Source organism: Heterodontus francisci, chromosome 5 (genome assembly GCF_036365525.1).
Source record: "Heterodontus francisci isolate sHetFra1 chromosome 5, sHetFra1.hap1, whole genome shotgun sequence".
NCBI classification, from domain to species: Eukaryota; Metazoa; Chordata; class Chondrichthyes; order Heterodontiformes; family Heterodontidae; genus Heterodontus; species Heterodontus francisci.
The window spans coordinates 187,088,454-187,107,368 of NC_090375.1; the positions used below are offsets into that span (position 1 = coordinate 187,088,454).

Below are 18,915 nucleotides of genomic sequence, written 5' to 3' on the forward strand. Positions count from 1 at the left end.
CGTTAGAAGGTACCAGAGAATACACTGAGGCAGTCATGTGACTGTCCATCTCTGTGAAAGCTGGGAGATTCCCTTGGACAAAGCAGTTAAGCCAGTGACTCAGACTGTCCAGAAGCCAGAAGGGCTGATTCTCTCTCTCTCTCTCCAGAAGGCTTGGTGGGGCATGCGAAGCCTAACTTCTGGTTGCTAGATCCAAAACAAAGACACCGGAGAAGAAAGCCACGTATGCAGAAAGCCACCTTCAATTCTGCCTCCAAGAAAACCCTGAATCAGGTGGACCAGCCCACAAAGTACACTTCTACCAGCCAAAGACTTCAAGAACACATCTTCAAGCAGAGGACAACAGAATCACCCAACTCCACAGACTGTGTATTAGTTTTTCTTTGTTCTAGACTCTAATCCAACCACAAATCTACTCCTCAACATTCTTTAATCTATTTGTGTGCGTGAGATTCTCGTGTGAGTGTGCGCGTGAATATGTAGCGTAATTCTATTATTTTTATTTAGATGGGTTTAGATTGTTACGTATAATAAACTCACCTTTTTCTTGTTTAAACTCAAGAAAACCTGCCAGATTGGTTCTTTATCATCAGAACAAAGGTAAAAGGTAAAACACTCACTGAAGTGGTAAGCACATCCACTGTTTTAAAAGGAAAAAACTCTATTGCGGTCAAATACGAGGAAGGACAAGAGGGGAGCCTTGTGACCCTCGCCTGGCCTGGCCGTAAACTAATGATAACCATGCTCCAAGAACTATCTTTTTTCAAAAAAAGCTGCAGCTAACTTGCTTAATGGTACCTCAGTCTAGTATCTCCACCCTTTCTCTACTTCCAGCAAATCACTGCAGTCAAAAAGCATGAAAATCTATTATAACACGGTGAAAATGGATAAATGCAAAAAATAACCAATTATTTCTCCCCAATAATCTGAATTAGTGTCATTTAGGCAGTTTTAAACAAATATAATTTTCTACAATTTCAAAGCTGGCGAATGAAAGCGTATTTACAATCAAAGCTAAAATAGGGCACTTTTTTGATGTACCGTTAGTTTCTCAAGTAGACACAACAATTAGTCAGCATATTTAATAGTTTGTTGCAGTTTAAAAAGGTAGCTATTCCCCTACCCTATTTTAACCAGGGAAACAAAACTGCTTTCCTGGACAGAGCTGATGCAGATACTGGAGATTAATAGCCATTCACTCTGTACTTAAACCAAATACATGCAGGTCTGAGCTATTAGCACTCGGTACAGTACTCACCGCAGATTTCCAGTTTTAGAATATGGATCAATACACTCATCTCTTGATAAAATCCGATGCGAAAAAAGTTTCTTTTCTGGATCCAGAAATCCTTCAGTTTAAAAAATAGGAAAAAAAACAAGATGGGTCATCAAATTTAAGTAACATGGGTTGAAGTAAAATAATCAAGACCGATCAATTTCAAGTATTATTAAACAGTCAGTCATTCATAAAACGTGGCTCAAGAGTAAAGATCAAACCAAACACCAAGGAAAAGGAAGCAAGTGCTTTCACATTATTTTCCAAATAATTCAATTTTGCTCCAATTGCTTTTGGATGATCAAGGTTTGGGGCAGAATTGCACTGGGCCCTTGGTGGCAGGCTGGGAGGCGGGGCAGGCCAGTAAAATAGCGAGGAACCGCGTCAATGCAGTCCCGCCACTGGGCAATTTTCCCTGGGGTGGGACTGCGAGGCCGATCGGGTGCCTGCTCCAAGGAGGCAGGCAGCCAATTTGCATTATTAAGGTCCCAATTAAAGGTTGCTTTATGGGGCCGCCGGCGTTTTGCCGACGGTGAGGTAGCTTGGCCCAAAGAGGGGGTCACAGGCAGGAAAGGCAACCCCCCCCACAGCCCCAATGATCCCCCACAACCTTCCGAATTATTTATTTTTAATTTACTTACCTGAAGGCGCACCAAGGTCTCCTGCCTGCCTCAGTAGCGCTCACCTCTCCCGATGGCGCTGCTGAGGTTTCACAGCTGCTGGCCCTCTGATTGGGCCGGGAGCATCTGGTGGCCCAGCCGCCATTCTCAATTAGACAGCGGGCCGGCAGGTAAAATCACCGAGCCGGTCCCGCCGCCGAAAAGTGCGAGCTCGGGGCCTGCTTTACACCCCGACGTTGGGGTCCCAAAGTCCAGGGTAACATTCAGCCCGAGCTCAGGGAATTGACATGAGCAGGTCTGGATGCTTTTGGTTTCCCGTTTGTGCCAATCTCAGAAGAGGGGCCAGTTCTCCCCATTACACACCTGTCATCAGCTGCCAGCCTTATGTGGACCTCAGATATCAAACAGAGGGCAAAGCAAAGACAATGCAAACACATGGAATTGGCTCCATGCCAATAGCTTGCTGCAATACAAGTCCAGCAGCAAATTTGTAGACACACTATTTTGTACATCTGTGCTGATGAATTCATCTACAGCAAAGCTATCTTTAGTTCAGCACATCAATGCAAGTGTTCTCTTGTGCTTCCGGTACATACATGTAAGCAGCGGGATCTTTGAAAACACCAGAATTTGGAATTCTGAAGGTTCAACACTAGGTAACAAGGGGGTGGGCGGCAAAAAGGAAAACAAAATGCAATTTCTCATTGCTACGGATATCCTACATTTTTAAAAAGAGATTCCTGCTGTAGTGTTTGAGAGACACAGATATAAATGCGTGGGATTTTCCACCTCAGCAAAAAAATTACAAATCAAATGACAACCCTTAAGAGACAGAGATGGAAACTCAGATTTGGGATTTGAAAAAAGGCAGGTTAAAATAGACAAAACACTTGTACAACTTTTTCAAAAATTCTGAACAGTTTCAGTGGCCATTCTGCACATAATCACAGAAAGACATTAAAATATGAATAATTTAATATAAAAACAGGTAAGAGTGATTGGCAAGTGGGCCCAAAGTGACAGATAAAGCACTGTATTTTGTTTAGCTGTTACTAACTTGAAAAATCCAACTAAAATGCAGATCGCAAACTTTGAGAAATCTAATAATTCAGTAATAACAAGTTTGCAACCATTAATTCCTATGGTATAAAACCCACCGACAAAATGATTAAGCCAAGCCAAATGTGGATACGTTCTTCTGCTAAGCACTTCTAAATAAAAGATCAAAGACAAAAACAAAAGAGCAAAATACTGTGGATGCGAGGAATCTGAAATACCAACTGAAAAATGCTGGAAATACTCAGCAGGCCAGACAGCAGAATCATTACCAGCACCTGCTGGTAATCATTACCATAAAGACAAAAAGGTCAGGCAACCGTGACAATGCTTTGACATCCCTCAGCGAAATATCTGCACTCTCTCAGCGTGGGACTGGATCACAGCACAGATATTGTCGGACATTATAATGTGTCCCTTCTCGCAGACGGCGGAATGACAGAGTTTTACTCTGCAGGGTACCACATAACCTTATAGAAAGAAATTAGTAAGAGTGTTTCATGTATCCAGTAAGGAGTACTTCTGCAAGAGAAATCGCTGCAATAACCAAGCCAATTTTCTCTGCAACTCACACAATACTCAGGGGAACAATCAAATTGCAGTTTATCCATGGTTTTCCCAAACACCGTAGATAGCAGATTGCTGTTTTCCAAACAAATCCTGAAGTGTAAACTCATAAAGCTGCTTTTCAATACAGGTGGAGTGTCAGCTTCGACTCAGCAGTAGCACCTTTGCCCCCAAGTCAACGGTTCAAGTCCCACACCAGCGACTTGAGCACATAATCTAGGCTAACATCACAGCACAGTACTGAGGGAGCGCTGCAACGTCAGAGGTGCCGTCTTTCAGATGTGGCATTAAATCGAGGCCCTGTCTGTCCTCTCAGTTTGGCATAAAAGATCCCATTTGAAAGAAGAGCAGTGGAGTTCTCCCAAGTGTCCTCGACATTGAACATAGAACTAGAACAGGACAGCACAATACAGGCCCTTCGGCCCACGATGTTGTGCCGACCCTTTAACCTACTCTAAGATCAAACTACCTACATACCCTTCATTCTACTATCACCCATGTACCTATCCAAGAGTCGCTTAAATGTCCCTAATGTATCTGCTTCTACTACCACCGCTGGCAGCGCATTCCACGCACCCACCACTGTCTGTGTAAAGAACCTACCTCTGACATCTCCCTGAAACCTTCCTCCAATCACCTTAAAATTATGCCCCCTGGTGATAGCCCTTTCCACCCTGGGAAAAAGTCTCTGGCTATCCACTCTACCTATGCCTCTCATCATCTTGTACCCCTCTATCAAGGCACCTCTCATCCTTCTTCGCTCCAATGAGAAAAGCCCTAGCTCCCTCAACCTTTCTTCGTAAGACATGCCCTCCAGTCCAGGCAGCATCCTGGTAAATCTCCTCTGCACCCTCTCTAAAGCTTCCACATCCTTCCTATAATGAGGCGACCAGAACTGAACACAATATTCCAAGTGTGGTCTAACCAGGGCTTTATATAGCTGCAGCATAACCTCGCGGCTCTTAAACTCAATCCCCCTGTTAATGAAAGCCAACACCCCATATGCCTTCTTAACAACCCTATCAACTTGGGTGGCAACTTTGAGCGATCTATGGACGTGGACCCCAAGAACCCTCTGTTCCTCCACACTACCAAGAATCCTGTCTTCAAGCCTGTATTCTGCATTCAAATTTGACCTTCCAAAATGAATCACTTCACACTTTTCCAGGTTGAACTCCATCTGCCACTTCTCAGCCCAGCTCTGCATCCTGTCAATGTCCCGTTGCAACCTACAACAGCCTTCCACACGATCCACAACTCCAGCAACCTTTGTGTCATCGGCAAACTTACTAACCCAACCTTCCACTTCCTCATCCAAGTCATTTAGAAAAATCACAAAGAGCAGAGGTCCCAGAACAGATCCCTGCGGAACACCACTGGATACCTAGCTCCAGGCTGAATACTTTCCATCTACTACCACCCTCTGACTTCTATGGGCCAGCCAATTCTGTATCCAGAGAGCCAACTTTCCGTGAATCCCATGCCTCCTTACTTTCTGAATGAGCCTACCATGGGGAACCTCATCAAACGCCTTGCTAAAATCCATATACACCACATCCACTGCTCTTCCTTCATCAATGTGTTTTGTCACATCCTCAAAGAATTCAATAAGGCTTGTGAGGCATGACCTGCCCCTCACAAAGCCATGCTGACTATCTCTAATCAAACTATGCTTTTCCAAATAATCATAAATCCTGTCTCTCAGAATCCTCTCCAGAAATTTGCCACACAACCGACATAAGACTGACTGGTATATAATTCCCAGGGTTATCCCTATTCCCTTTCTTGAACAAGGGAATAACATTTGCCACCCTCCAATCGTCTGGTACTACTCCAGTGGACAGTGAGGACGCAAAGATCATCGCCAAAGGCGCAGCAATCTCTTCCCTCGCTTCCTGTAATATCCTTGGGTATATCCCGTCTGGCCCCAGGGACTTATCTGTCCTCATATCATTCAAAATTTCCAGCACATCTTCCCTCTTAACCTCAACCTGTTCGAGCATATCAGCCCGTTTCACGCTGTCCTCACAAACGACCAGGTCCCTCTCACTAGTGAATACTGAAGCAAAGTATTCATTTAGGACCTCCCCTACCTCCAGGCACAAGTTCCCTCCACTATCCCTGATCGGCCCTACCCTCACTCTGGCCATCCTCTTGTTCCTCACATAAGTGTAGAACGCCTTGGGATTTTCCTTAATCCTACCCGCCAAGACTTTTTCATGTCCCCTTCTAGCTCTCCTAAGTCCATTCTTCAGTTCCTTCCTGGCTACCTTGTAACCCTCTAGAGCCCTGTCTGATCCTTGCTTCCTCAACCTTAAGTAAGCTTCCTTCTTCCTCTTGACTAGCTGTTCCACATCTCTTGTCATCCAAGGTTCCTTCACCCTACCATCCCTTCCTTGCCTCATCGGGACAAACCTATCCAGCAGTCGCAGCAAGTGCTCCCTAAACAACCTCCACATTTCTGTCCTGCATTTCCCTGAGAACATCTGTTCCCAATTTATGCTCCCCAGTTCCTGCCTAATAGCATTGTAATTCCCCCTCCCCCAATTAAATATTTTCCCATCCCGTCTGTTCCTGTCCCTCTCCATGACTATAGTAAAGGTCAGGGAGTTGTGATCACTATCACCAAAATACTCTCCCACCTGGCCTGGTTCGTTGCCAAGCACCAAGTCCAACATAGCCTCCCCTCTAGTCGGCCTATCTACATATTGAGTCAGGAAACCTTCCTGGACACACCTGACAAAAACTGCTCCATCCAAACTATTTGCACTAAGGAGGTTCCAATCAACATTAGGGAAGTTGAAGTCACCCATGACAACAACCCTGTTACTTCTGCACCTTTCCAAAATCTGCCATCCAATCTGTTCCTCCGTGTCTCTGCTGCTATTGGGGGGGTCTATAGAAAACTCCCAATAAAGTGACTGCTCCTTTCCTGTTTCTGACTTCCACCCATAATGACTCAGTGGACAAACCCTCCTCGATGACTTCCCTTTCTGCAGCTGTGATACTATCCCTGATTAGCAATGCCACTCACCCACCTCTTTTACCTCTCTCCCTATTCCTTTTGAAACATCTAAACCCCTGAACATCCAACATCCATTCCTGCCCCTGTGATATCCAAGTCTCCGTAATGGCCACAACATCGTAGCTCCAAGTACTGATCTATGCTCTAAGTTCATCACCCTTATTCCTGACACTTCTTGCGTTAAAATAGACACACTTCAAACCATCATACTGGCTGCAACTTTGCCCTGTCAACTGTCTACCCTTCCTCAGACTCTCTGCACTCTGTATCTGCCTGTTCAACAGCTACCCCATCCACTGTTCCGTAGCTCCGGTTCCCATCCCCCTGCCAAACTAGTTTAAACCCTCCCGAAGAGCTCCAGCAAACCTCCCGCCCAGGATATTGGGACACCCAGGGGTCATGAAGGGCGCTATATAAATGCAAGTCGCTTCTTTCTTTTCAATGCAGGAAACAAAACTTGGCCTAAGTAAAATCCAAACCACTGGTACTTCACAGCAGAGTCATCTCCGAACATAACTATTTAAATACATGTTTATGGACTAAATATAATAAATCTGGTGATTTGTGAAAAGCATCAGAAAAATGACCAAAGATGTTCCTGGATTTTCAGAAAAAACAACCGTTTCACTAACATTCTACAGGGAAGGGAACCTGGCACTCCTAACCAATCTGGCCAAATATGACTCCAGTCCGAGACTATGTATTGACTCTAATACCCTATGAAGTGGCACAGCAAGAATCCAGTTGTCAAAAATCACTACAAAGTTCAGTGTAAAAAAGAAACTCCGACAGACTGGCAATAACCCAGGCATGAACTCAGGTTAAGACATGGGCAATCACAACCCAGCAGAGTGTTCTCCTCTCTATAACCTCGGGGTTTGGAAAGTTGTCCCAAGCAACAGCCTGACATTGTCTAGCTCAGAGAATCAAATCTATCAGTCAACATCGCAGACTCCCAGAGCACCATTCTTACAAATGTCCTATCTCACCAAGAGCATAAACCCACAAGTGGTATGGGCATTGTGACGTAAAGTCAAAAAGTGTCCAAACCTCAAGAAGTCTCATACCTTCAGATCAGACAAGGCCAGGGGTCCTCCTGCTGATCACCTATTCTCCCCCTCAACTACTGAAATAGTACTCCTCCATGTTGAACATCACGTGAAGGAGGCAGGGGGACGCAGTATAAAAAAAATGCACTCTGGGTGGGGTACCTCAATGAGCTCAATCAAGAATGACTTAAAAGTACCAACAGTGACTAAGCTGGCCAAATCCTGAAGGACACAGCTGCCCGACTGGCTCTGCATCAGATGTAGACTGAACCAACATGAGGGAGTAATCTACTTGACTCACCCTCACCAACAGAAGTGACCAACTGTCCTTGTGAAGACAACATTTCGTCTCCACCATGACTGCACCCACCATCATGGTTAACAAAAATCTATCAATCTCAGTTTTAAAATTAATTGATCTAGCATCACTTGCCATTTGTGGAAGTGAGTTCCAAACTTCTACCACCCTTTGTGTGAAGAAGTGTTTCCTAATTTCACTCCTGAAAGGTCTGGCTCTTATTTTTTGACTCTGGTCTCTGGTCCTCGAGTCCCCAAAAATAGCAAAAACAGTTTCTCCCACTCTAATCTATCTGTTCCCCTTAATATCTTGAAAACTTTGATCAAATCAACCCGCAACCATCGAAATTTCAGGGAATACAATGCTAATTTATGTAATCTCTCCTTGGAGCCCAGGTTTCATTCTAGTAAAGCTGCACTTCACTTCCTCCAAGACCAACATATCCTTCCTGAGGTGTGATGTCCAGAACTGCTCGCAGTACTCCAGGTGTGGTCTAACCAGGGCTTAGTTAAACTGAAGCATAACTTCTACCCCCTTGTATTCTATCCTTCTCCGTGTAAAGGTCAGAATTCCATTAGTCTTTTTGAATATTTTCCATACCTGGTCCAACCCAGCCTCCTCCCAAGGTCCCACCATAACAGATACCAATGGCTAGCCATTTTGGTTCAATTCGCAGCTGAATGTATTGGACACAACAACAATTGAATACTGGTTCATCACCATTGGTTTACAATGGGTTTTTCGGCCCTGCAAAATATCTGCTGGCAGACACTTGTTATCCAATTTAGTGAACAAAAAGACAATCATCGATTCCTTTTTATTAACACTGGGATGATTATTTGAAATAAAATTTCCCGCTCCCTTACTTCCAGCATGAAAAATGGATCCCTGCAATATTTTTTTTAAAAAGTAAAACCAGCCGCCCTGAGACTCAGCTACAAAGGCTCATGTGACTGAGGAACTAGATTATCCAATCAGGAAACTGCGCCGTGGCTATGCGGTTTGAAATTTTTCTCTACAACAAACTACTCACATCTGCAGATGGCGACTGCAATATCCTCAAAATAAAAACATAGGAACACACTTGCTTTTGTCCTTCCTTCCTTCCAACATGATTCCTAATCATGCCAGTCACCATGGCTTTTATCAAGAGCACCCTTCCTGCTTCTAGAAGTCCAATCCAGAGCCAAAATACATGGCATAAGCCACAAGACAAGCAGGATCAGCCTTCAGGACTCCTATTTATTGAACTTTATTTTAAGCTTCATCAGGATTTCTCATCTCACTTCCTCTCCCCATCCATCTTTTTGGTTCATGCACTCCAGCATGTTGTTATGCAGCACAGTATTTGTTTCAGGGTAAAGGGTAGCTATTCAGAGTGGAAGACAGAGGGAGGTGGGGACCATAAGAATCTGTGCTGGTTCACCATTTATAGAAATGATTTAGACATTGGAATCAAAAAACACCACTTCTAATTTTGCAGACAACACCAAACTGCAGTGGGGCGGGGGGGGGGGGGGGGGGGTGGGGGGAAAATAGTCAACATTGAGGAGGTCTACAACAATTTACAAAAAGTTGTTAATAAACTTAAATGGGCATTTAATTGTTAAATGAATTGTAATATAAATAAGTGTGAGGTATTACATTTTGGTAATAACAATAAAGGAGGTCACATATTACTTGGAAAAGACGACTCAAAAAGGGATAAAGGGCCAAAGGAATCTGGGTAACAAATACACAAATCATTGAAAGTAGCGACACAGGTCAATAAGGCCATATCAAAAGCAAACCAAGCACAAGGAATTATTTCCCGAGGAATAGAATTTAGGAGAGAAGTTATGCTGAACTTGCATCAAACCTTGGTTGGACAACATGTGGGAGTACAGTTCTGGTCACATTATTATAAAATAGATATAGAGGCAGTGAAGAGGGTGCAAAAAAAATTTATAAGGATGAGATCAGAACTGTGAAGTTATACCCATCAGGAAAGGATGAATCGGCTGGGTCTCTTTTCTCTTGAAAAGAGAAGACTGAATCCCAATAGAAGTCTTTAAAATTATTTAAGGTTTTGATAAAGTAGACGCAGCGGGCTAAATTTGCACCACGGAGGCAGAAACAGGAGTCGGGATTGTTTTTTGGATCAGGAAGCTGCCTCTGGTGGGAAGCTGATTAAAGTCCCCATTTTCATGACTTTCCCTTAATTGGTTTAGAGACAGGTTCCCTGACCAATTAGAGCCAGTGGGAGCGGGACAGATGAAGTGTGAGACTGACAGACTCCCTACGGCAGCCATCACTGAGGCTGCTGGTTGTTCTGAGGGAAAAATCTGCTGATTGTGTCAAAGCCTTGCACAGCACCAGAGGGAACGGAGATGTCACAGGGGAGCCAGAGGCCTGGCACCTGGGGCAGGGCTGCCCCTCACTTCATCAATGCCAACCTGGATCCACTGCTTGAGGCCATGAGGGAGAGGAGGGATGCAGCCACCAGGTCCCACAGAGCACTGAGTGGGTCACTGCAGTGTGTTCTTACAATCTCCATGTACTGTTTCCCTCTCTTTGTACTGTATAAATGGCAACACTTTAAACCAGACATCTGATGAGGTGATGGAAGTGTTTAACGGGATCTTCCAAAGTGAGGGCAAAGCCTCTGGGCAGATGTACCTCCTTCATTGGCAACAAGTGATTAGAGGTTCCAGGCTTTGTCTTCCAAGCATGTGTTAGAGCAGGTATCTCAGACTCCCTTTCATGCCATGCCCCTCAACTCGGTTCAGAGAGGCTCAGTTGAATTTTTTTTTAAAATTCGTTTGTGGGATGTGGGCTCCGGACATCCCCGACATTCATGGCATCCTGACGAGCCCTTCGTGTCCCGAGCCGTGCCCGGCCACCTCTTTATGCATCCCGCGCACCTCTCTGTTCACCGTCATCTCCCTCCACCTCCAATTCCTCTTCCTCTCTCACCTCCCACTGCTGCTCCTGTCCTGAGCAACAATCTCCTTCCAGGGCCTCACTATTTTCAAGGTCCACACATCTCTGGAGGGCCATGTTATGGAGAATGCAGCAGACCACCACAATGACCGAGACCCTTGCAGGACAGTATTGGAGGGAGTCGCCCGACTGGTCCAGTCGCTGGAAGCACATCTTCTAATGGTCTCATTGGTTTTCCGACTGAGCAGGCCGCATTGCCTCTGTGCCTCTGGTTGGGGGTCTCGTAGAGGGATGAGTCACCATCTCTTGAAGCGATATCCCTTGTCCCTTAGGACCCATCCAAGCACTTTGGGGATTGGAGTGAAGATCCAAGGCAGCCTGGACTGGTGGAGGGTGAAGGAGTTATGGCATCTACCAGGAAAGTGAGCGCACACATGGAGGAAGCTCTTGTTGTGGTCGCAGACCAGTTAGACGTTGAGGGAGTGGAAGCCCTTCCTGCTGATGAACCTGATTGGCCGGTCGCTGGGTGCCTTGATGGCCGCGAAACCAATGCCCTTTGTCCCTGTGAGGCTGCTTCTGTCTTGAGATTAATGTGCTGTCCAGCTCTGGCAAAGAGGGCATCAGTGACCTGTGAAATGCAGTGGTGAGCTACCATTTGCAAGATGCCACTAAAGGTCTGCAGCTGATCCTGAAAAGGAGCCAGACGCGAAGGTGGTCAAGGCCACAGCGACAGACCATGGTGGGCAGTGCTGCAAGGTCTTCGGTAATGAGGACACTGATGTCTGTGCCCATCTGCCTGGAAAGTCGCAGTCTCCTGCGGCACAGGGTCTATGTCATTTCCAGGTAGCTCAGCCCTTGGCGGCAGATCCTGTGGTGAGGGTATGGCCTCCAATGCCTTGCTGCCCCTCTTTCCTCTTCCGTGCCCTGATGCTGCTCAGGGCTCTGCCTTTCCTGTGGAGGGTGTTGCCCCTCATCACCACTGGGCCCAAAATCTGACAGTCGTACCCCCATTGCCAGCTGTGGCCTTCCTTTTAGACAGTTTGCCGCCCCATTGTCCTGGGCAGCCTAGCCCCCTGCTCTCCTGCCCCCACAATGCCAGGGGCTGAGGATCCCATTCAATGCCCACCTCCCAAGAACTGATCTGCGACAGACAGCATGTGCGCCCCCTTCAAACTTCCCCCTCTAAAAAACTCTTAACAAGCTGTTTAAATGCTTTAATTGGCCTCAATCGAGAGGCGGACAGGATTGCTGTCTTGCTCTCCCCTTGCCCTGGTGAACATTTCCCGTGCTAGGAATGGCGTCTCGCAACAAACATGCCGGCTGCCGCCGCTACTTTCGGGACCACCCCCAGCCACCCTGCCCATCTGTTTCTGGTCTCCGGATGGGTGGGGGGGGGGGGGCCAGAAAATTTGGTCGAGTGATTATGTTTCCACTTGTGGGGAGGAGCAAAACTAAAGGCCCTCAATCTAAGATAGTCACCAGGAAATCAATAGGGAATTCAGAAGAAACTTCTTTACCAAGAGAGTGATGAGAATGTGGAACTTGCTACCACGTTAAACAGTGCAGGTGAATAATATAGATGCATTTAAGGGGAAGTCAGGAAAGTATATGAGGGAGAAGGGAATAAAGGGTTATGCCAGTAGAGTAAGATGAGGAAGGATGAGAGGAGTTTTGAGTGCAGTGTAAATGCCTGCCTGGACTGGTAGGGCCAAATGGCCTATTTCTCTGCTGTATATTCTATGTAATTTCCTAAACTGCTGTCCCATGAATACAAACAAATAAAACCTTTTTCAATCACTCCACTTGGCTGCTACATAATCCACACAGCACTGTCAGCGAGCATGGAAACTAAAACTATATGTGCTCGGCTGGTATGATTCTGAAAGGAGCACAGGTTCATAACAGCAGTTTAAGGCAGTACAATGACCTTAGATGTGACCAACATCTGTGTAATGGCCTCCAGGCACAATTTCTACATTTCAGAGACCTGGATTAAACTGACTACCAGATATTCAAGTAGGTGTACCTCTGTCAGGGGTCAGACAGCAATCAGGAGTAGAAAAGCTGGATGATTTCACCTCGCTAACCCGGGGGCACTCAGGCAAGCCATAAAGCTCCTACTGTGGCCCTGCCTTCGATCAGCTAACTAAACTCAGTTGGGAAGCAGAATTGGCAGCTTCCTGGTCGAATGGAAATTATGGGTGGAATTTTCTGCTCTCCCCCAAGGCGGGTTTGGAGGCAGCGAGAGAATATCAGGTGGGATGATGGCGGGGGCAACACCGCCACCATCCCGCCTCCGCCAGAATTTAGTCCAGGGCAGAAAGGCCTGTGAACAGCCTTCCCGCCCCACCACCAAATGAGGCCCAAACTGGCCCTAATTAAGGGCGTCTTCACACCGTAGCCGCAATTAGCCGTGCAGCAGGTGGTCCTGTCACCACACAGGGGGCACGGCACCAAAAGCCACGCGGGCTGTTTCCCGTCTCTGGGGGTATGTCGGGGGAACAGGACCCTTGTTCAAAGGCACTTAGTGCCTGAACAAGGGACTCGACATTGGGAAGGGGGAGCCTTCTTCCGCGATACCCCTCCCGCCCTGACCTACTTTGAGCCTGGTATCTCTTCGGTATCTGGTGGCTGCAGCCACAGCAGCAGTCACCGTCTTTGCGGTGGTGCTGCAACTACGGGCCTCTGATTGGCCAGCAGCTCTGCAAGGCCAGGACCTCCGGGTGGCGGAGTCCTAAATCGTATGGAAGGCCCCCGCTGTCCAGTTAAGTGCCTGATTGGCACTAAATTTGGCGGGCCTTCCGTAAAAGAGCCGAGGCGGAGATCTTGGTGTCGGTTTCCACTGACGTCGAGATCCCCACCGTCAGCACAAAATTCCACCGTCTCTCAAAACCGCTGTTCTTTACCCCCAATCCTAAAGCACCGACTTTTCCTGGGGTGTCACGTCACTGATGCCAGCACCCTCCAGTACCTTGCCACATTAATTATTCTTCAACCGAGAGCCTGGACAGAGAGTGTCGGCAGGCAAAGAGGGAGCAAGCAAAGTTGATCCTCTGCTCACCCAACTTCCAGACGTGCACTCTTCCCAGCAAAGTGGGGATCAGAACAAGAGCCCTGGCAGCACTGTCACCCCCAGGCTTGGCAGTATCCACCCTGCCCCCACCACCCCACAAGGCCAGCTGGCAGCTCCACAACAAAGAACAGCTCGTTTGAGGATGAAGTGTTCTGTAAACGCAAAAAGGGAGACTGATACCACCGAGTCAGTATCAACATCACAAATACAGATCGCCTGGCCATCATCTCATTGCTGTTTTATGGGAGCTTGCTGCAGAAAATTGACTGTCGCATTTCCGACATTACAACAGTCACAGCGCTTCAGAAATCCATCATTGGCCGTAAATCGCTTTGGGACGTCCTGAAGTCACTAAAGGTATGAAATAAACAAGTCTTTCTTTCCTTCAGTGGTCAGCTTTGAATAGTGGGACAATTCTTGCCTCCGATTCAGTAAATCATGGGATCAAGCCGACTCCAGGACTTGAGCACATAATCTCGGCCAACACTTCAGTCCAGTGCAGAGGGAGAGCAGTATTAGCGGAGGGGGACATCTTTTAGAACAAGACGTCAAGCCGAAACTCAATGTGCCTGTTTAGGCAGATGTAAAAGATCCCTTGGCACTATTCATAAAAGAGCAGGGAATTCTCCTGGTATCCGTGCCAACATTCATTGCACCATTCAACATGACCGATAATAGACTGGTTGCTTATCGGACCTTGGGCTACACAAGTTGGCTGCCACGGTTGCCTACAATACAGTGACTACACTTCAAAACTCATTTGTTAATTTTGTACCACTTTAAGGACACGAATGCTGTTATTTTTAACTTCGTATGAAGTATAATCCCCGATTTGATCGTTCCAGCATTGGCGACCATACCTTCAGTTGCCTGGACCCTAAGCTCTGGAATTCCCTCTCTAAACCTCTCCACCTCTCTTTTGTCCTTTAAGACATTCCTTAAAACCCATCTCTTTGACCAAGCAGAATTTTGAGCTAGGGCATTGAGGGGACATCTCAGAAGCACTTCCTCATATAAAGGGTAGTGGAAATCTGGAACTCCCTCTCCCAAAATGCGACCGTAAATGGGGTGGGAAGGGAGAGAGGGTCAATCAATGGCATCTGCAATAACTTAAACTTCAAGATCTTCAAATTCTGACCAGGCTCCACGTCCAAAATTCAACAGAAGTTCAACAGCACTGCTGTGCATGGGGTGTTACAAGAGCCCTTGTCAATGATGGATGATGTAGCTGTTTAAAAAAATAAACACAGCATTTCAAACCTTTTAAGGAATAAAATGAATGCGATCTTTACCAGGATAGTTTGTTTAATCTAACTTCTGGAGAATTGCTGATCTTCAGGTTGATACTGCCGCCCACTGTTCACTTAGAGCATTACAATTAATTCAAACAGTTTTTGAAAAGCCCCCAAACCAAATTAAACTTAAGTAAATGAACACTGATAAGCAATTAGAACATAGAACAGTACAGCACAGTACAGGCCCTTCGGCCCACGATGTTGTGCCAAACCTTTAACCTACTCTAAGATCAAACTACCTACATACCCTTCATTCTACTATCACCCATGTACCTATCCAAGAGTCGCTTAAATGTCCCTAATGTATCTGCTTCTACCACCACTGCTGGCAGTGCATTCCACGCACCCACCACACTGTGTAAAGAACCTACCTCTGACATCTCCCTGAAACCTTCCTCCAATCACCTTAAAATTATGCCCCCTGGTGATAGCCCTTTCCGCCCTGGGAAAAAGTCTCTGGCTATCCACTCTATCTATGCCTCTCATCATCTTGTACCCCTCTATCAAGTCACCTCTCATCCTTCTTCGCTCCAATGAGAAAAGCCCTAGCTCCCTCAACCTTTCTTCATAAGACATGCCCTCCAGTCCAGGCAGCATTCTGGTAAATCTCCTCTGCACCCTCTCTAAAGCTTCCACATCCTTCCTATAATGAGGCGACCAGAACTGAACACAATATTCCAAGTGTGGTCGAACCAGGGCTTTATAGAGCTGCAACATAACCTCGCGGCTCTTAAACTCAATCCCCCTGTTAATGAAAGCCAACACCCCATATGCCTTCTTAACAACCCTATCAACTTGGGTGGCAACTTTGAGCGATCTATGGACATAGACCCCAAGATCCCTCTGTTTCTCCACACTACCAAGAATCCTGTCTTTAAGCCTGCATTCAAATTCGACCTTCCAAAATGAATCACTTCACACTTTTCCAGGGTGAACTCCATCTGCCACTTCTCTGCCCAGCTCTGCATCCTGTCAATGTCCCGTTGCAACCTACAACAGCCTTCCACACGATCCACAACTCCAGCAACCTTTGTGTCATCGGCAAACTTGCTAACCCAGCCTTCCACTTCCTCATCCAAGTCATTTATAAAAATCACAAAGAGCAGAGGTCCCAGAACAGATCCCTGCGGAACACCACTGGTCACCTAGCTCCATGCTGAATACTTTCCATCTACTACCACCCTCTGTCTTCTATGGGCCAGCCAATTTTGTATCCAGAGAGCCAACTTTCCCTGTATCCCATGCCTCCTTACTTTCTGAATGAGCCTACCATGGGGAACCTTATCAAACGCCTTGCTAAAATCCATATACACCACATCCACTGCTCTTCCTTCATCAATGTGTTTTGTCACATCCTCAAAGAATTCAATAAGGCTTGTGAGGCATGACCTGCCCCTCACAAAGCCATGCTGACTATCTCTAATCAAACTATGCTTTTCCAAATAATCATAAATCCTGTCTCTTAGAATCCTCTCCAATAATTTGCCCACTACCGATGTAAGACTGACTGGTCTATAATTCCCAGGGTTATCCCTATTCCCTTTCTTGAACAAGGGAATAACATTTGCCACCCTCCAATCGTCTGGTACTACTCCAGTGGACAGTGAGGACGCAAAGATCATCGCCAAAGGCGCGGCAATCTCTTCCCTCGCTTCCCGTAATATCCATGGGCATATCCCGTCTGGCCCGGGGGACCTATCTGTCCTCATGTCTTTCAAAATTTCCATCACATCCTCCCTCTTAACATCAACCTGTTCGAGCATATCAGCCTGTTTCACGCTGTCCTCACAAACGTCCAGGTCCCTCTCACTAATGAACACTGAAGCAAAGTATTCATTTAGGACCTCCCCTACCTCCTCCAACTCCAGGCACAAGTTCCCTCCACTATCCCTGATCAGCCCTACCCTCACTCTGGCCATCCTCTTGTTCCTCACATAAGTGTAGAACGCCTTGGGATTTTCCTTAATCCTACCCGCCAAGACTTTTTCATGTCCCCTTCTAGCTCTCCTAAGTCCATTCTTCAGTTCCTTCCTGGCTACCTTGTAACCCTCTAGAGCCCTGTCTGATCCTTGCTTCCTCAACCTTAAGTAAGCTTCCTTCTTCCTCTTGACTAGCTGTTCCACATCTCGTCATCCAAGGTTCCTTCACCCTACCATCCCTTCCCTGCCTCATCGGGACAAACCTATCCAGCAGTCGCAGCAAGTGCTCCCTAAACAACCTCCACATTTCTGTTGTGCATTTCCCTGAGAACATCTGTTCCCAATTTATGCTCCCCAGTTCCTGCCTAATAGCATTGTAATTCCCCCTCCCCCAACTAAATATTTTCCCATCCCGTCTGTTCCTGTCCCTCTCCATGACTATAGTAAAGGTCAGGGAGTTGTGATCACTATCACCGAAATGCTCTCCCACCGAGAGATCTGCCACCTGGCCTGGTTCGTTGCCAAGCACCAAATCCAACATAGGCCGACTAGAGGGGAGGTTATCTACATATTGAGTCAGGAAACCTTCCTGGACACACCTGACAAAAACTGCTCCATCCAAACTATTTGCACTAAGGAGGTTCCAATCAACATTAGGGAAGTTGAAGTCACCCATGACAACAACCCTGTTACTTCTGCACCTTTCCAAAATCTGCCTCCCAATCTGTTCCTCCGTGTCTCTGTTGCTATTGGGGGGTCTATAGAAAACTCCCAATAAAGTGACTGCTCCTTTCCTGTTTCTGACTTCCACCCATAATGACTCAGTAGACAAACCCTCCTCGATGACTTCCCTTTCTGCAGCTGTGATACTATCCCTGATTAGCAATGCCACTCCCCCACCTCTTTTACCTCTCTCCCTATTCCTTTTGAAACATCTAAACCCCTGAACATCCAACATCCATTCCTGCCCCTGTGATATCCAAGTCTCCGTAATGGCCACAACATCGTAGCTCCAAGTACTGATCCATGCTCTAAGTTCATCACCCTTATTCCTGACACTTCTTGCGTTAAAATAGACACACTTCAACCCATCATACTGGCTGCAACTTTGCCCTGTCAATTGTCTAACCTTCCTCACAGACTCTCTGCACTCTGTATCTTCCTGTTCAACAGCTACCCCATCCACTGATCCGTGGCTCCGGTTCCCATCCCCCTGCCAAACTAGTTTAAACCCTCCCGAATAGCTCTAGCAAACCTCCCGCCCAGGATATTGGTGCCCCTCCAGTTCAGATGCAACCCGTCATTCTTGTACAGGTCCCAACTTCCCCAGAAGGTATCCCAATGATCCACATATCTGAAGCCCTCCCTCCTACACCAGCTCTGTAGCCACGTGTTCAGCTGCACTCGCTCTCTGTTTCTCGCCTCACTAGCACGTGGCACCAGTATCAATCCTGAGATTACTATTCTGCTCATCCTACCTTTTAGCTTCCAACCTAACTCCCTATATTCGCTTTTCAGGTCCTCATCCCTTTTCCTAGCTATGTCATTGGTACCGATGTGTACCACGACTTCTGGCTGCTCCCCCTCCCCCTTAAGAATCCTGTAGACTCGATCCGAGACATCCCTGACCCTGGCACCCGGGAGGCAACATACCATCCGGGAGTCTCATTCGCGACCACAGAATCTCCTGTCTGTTCCTCTAACCATTGAATCTCCTATCACTATCGCTCTCCTATTCTTCCCCCTTCCTTTCTGAGCCACAGAGCCACAGAGCCAGGCTCAGTGCCAGAGACCTGTCCGCTGTGGCTTTCCTCT

At 46.7% G+C, this 18,915-nt stretch overlaps 1 protein-coding gene across 2 annotated transcripts in view; it reads right to left on the reverse strand.

The window, feature by feature from the left end:
- ctdp1 (CTD (carboxy-terminal domain, RNA polymerase II, polypeptide A) phosphatase, subunit 1) overlaps positions 1–18,915 on the reverse strand; it is a 331,549-nt gene that overhangs the window by 260,054 nt on the left and 52,580 nt on the right. For both annotated transcript variants that reach the window (XM_068032467.1, XM_068032465.1), the window contains exon 6: positions 1,259–1,349. In XM_068032467.1, the coding sequence (XP_067888568.1) occupies positions 1,259–1,349 (91 nt within the window). The remainder of the gene's footprint in view (positions 1–1,258; positions 1,350–18,915) is intronic.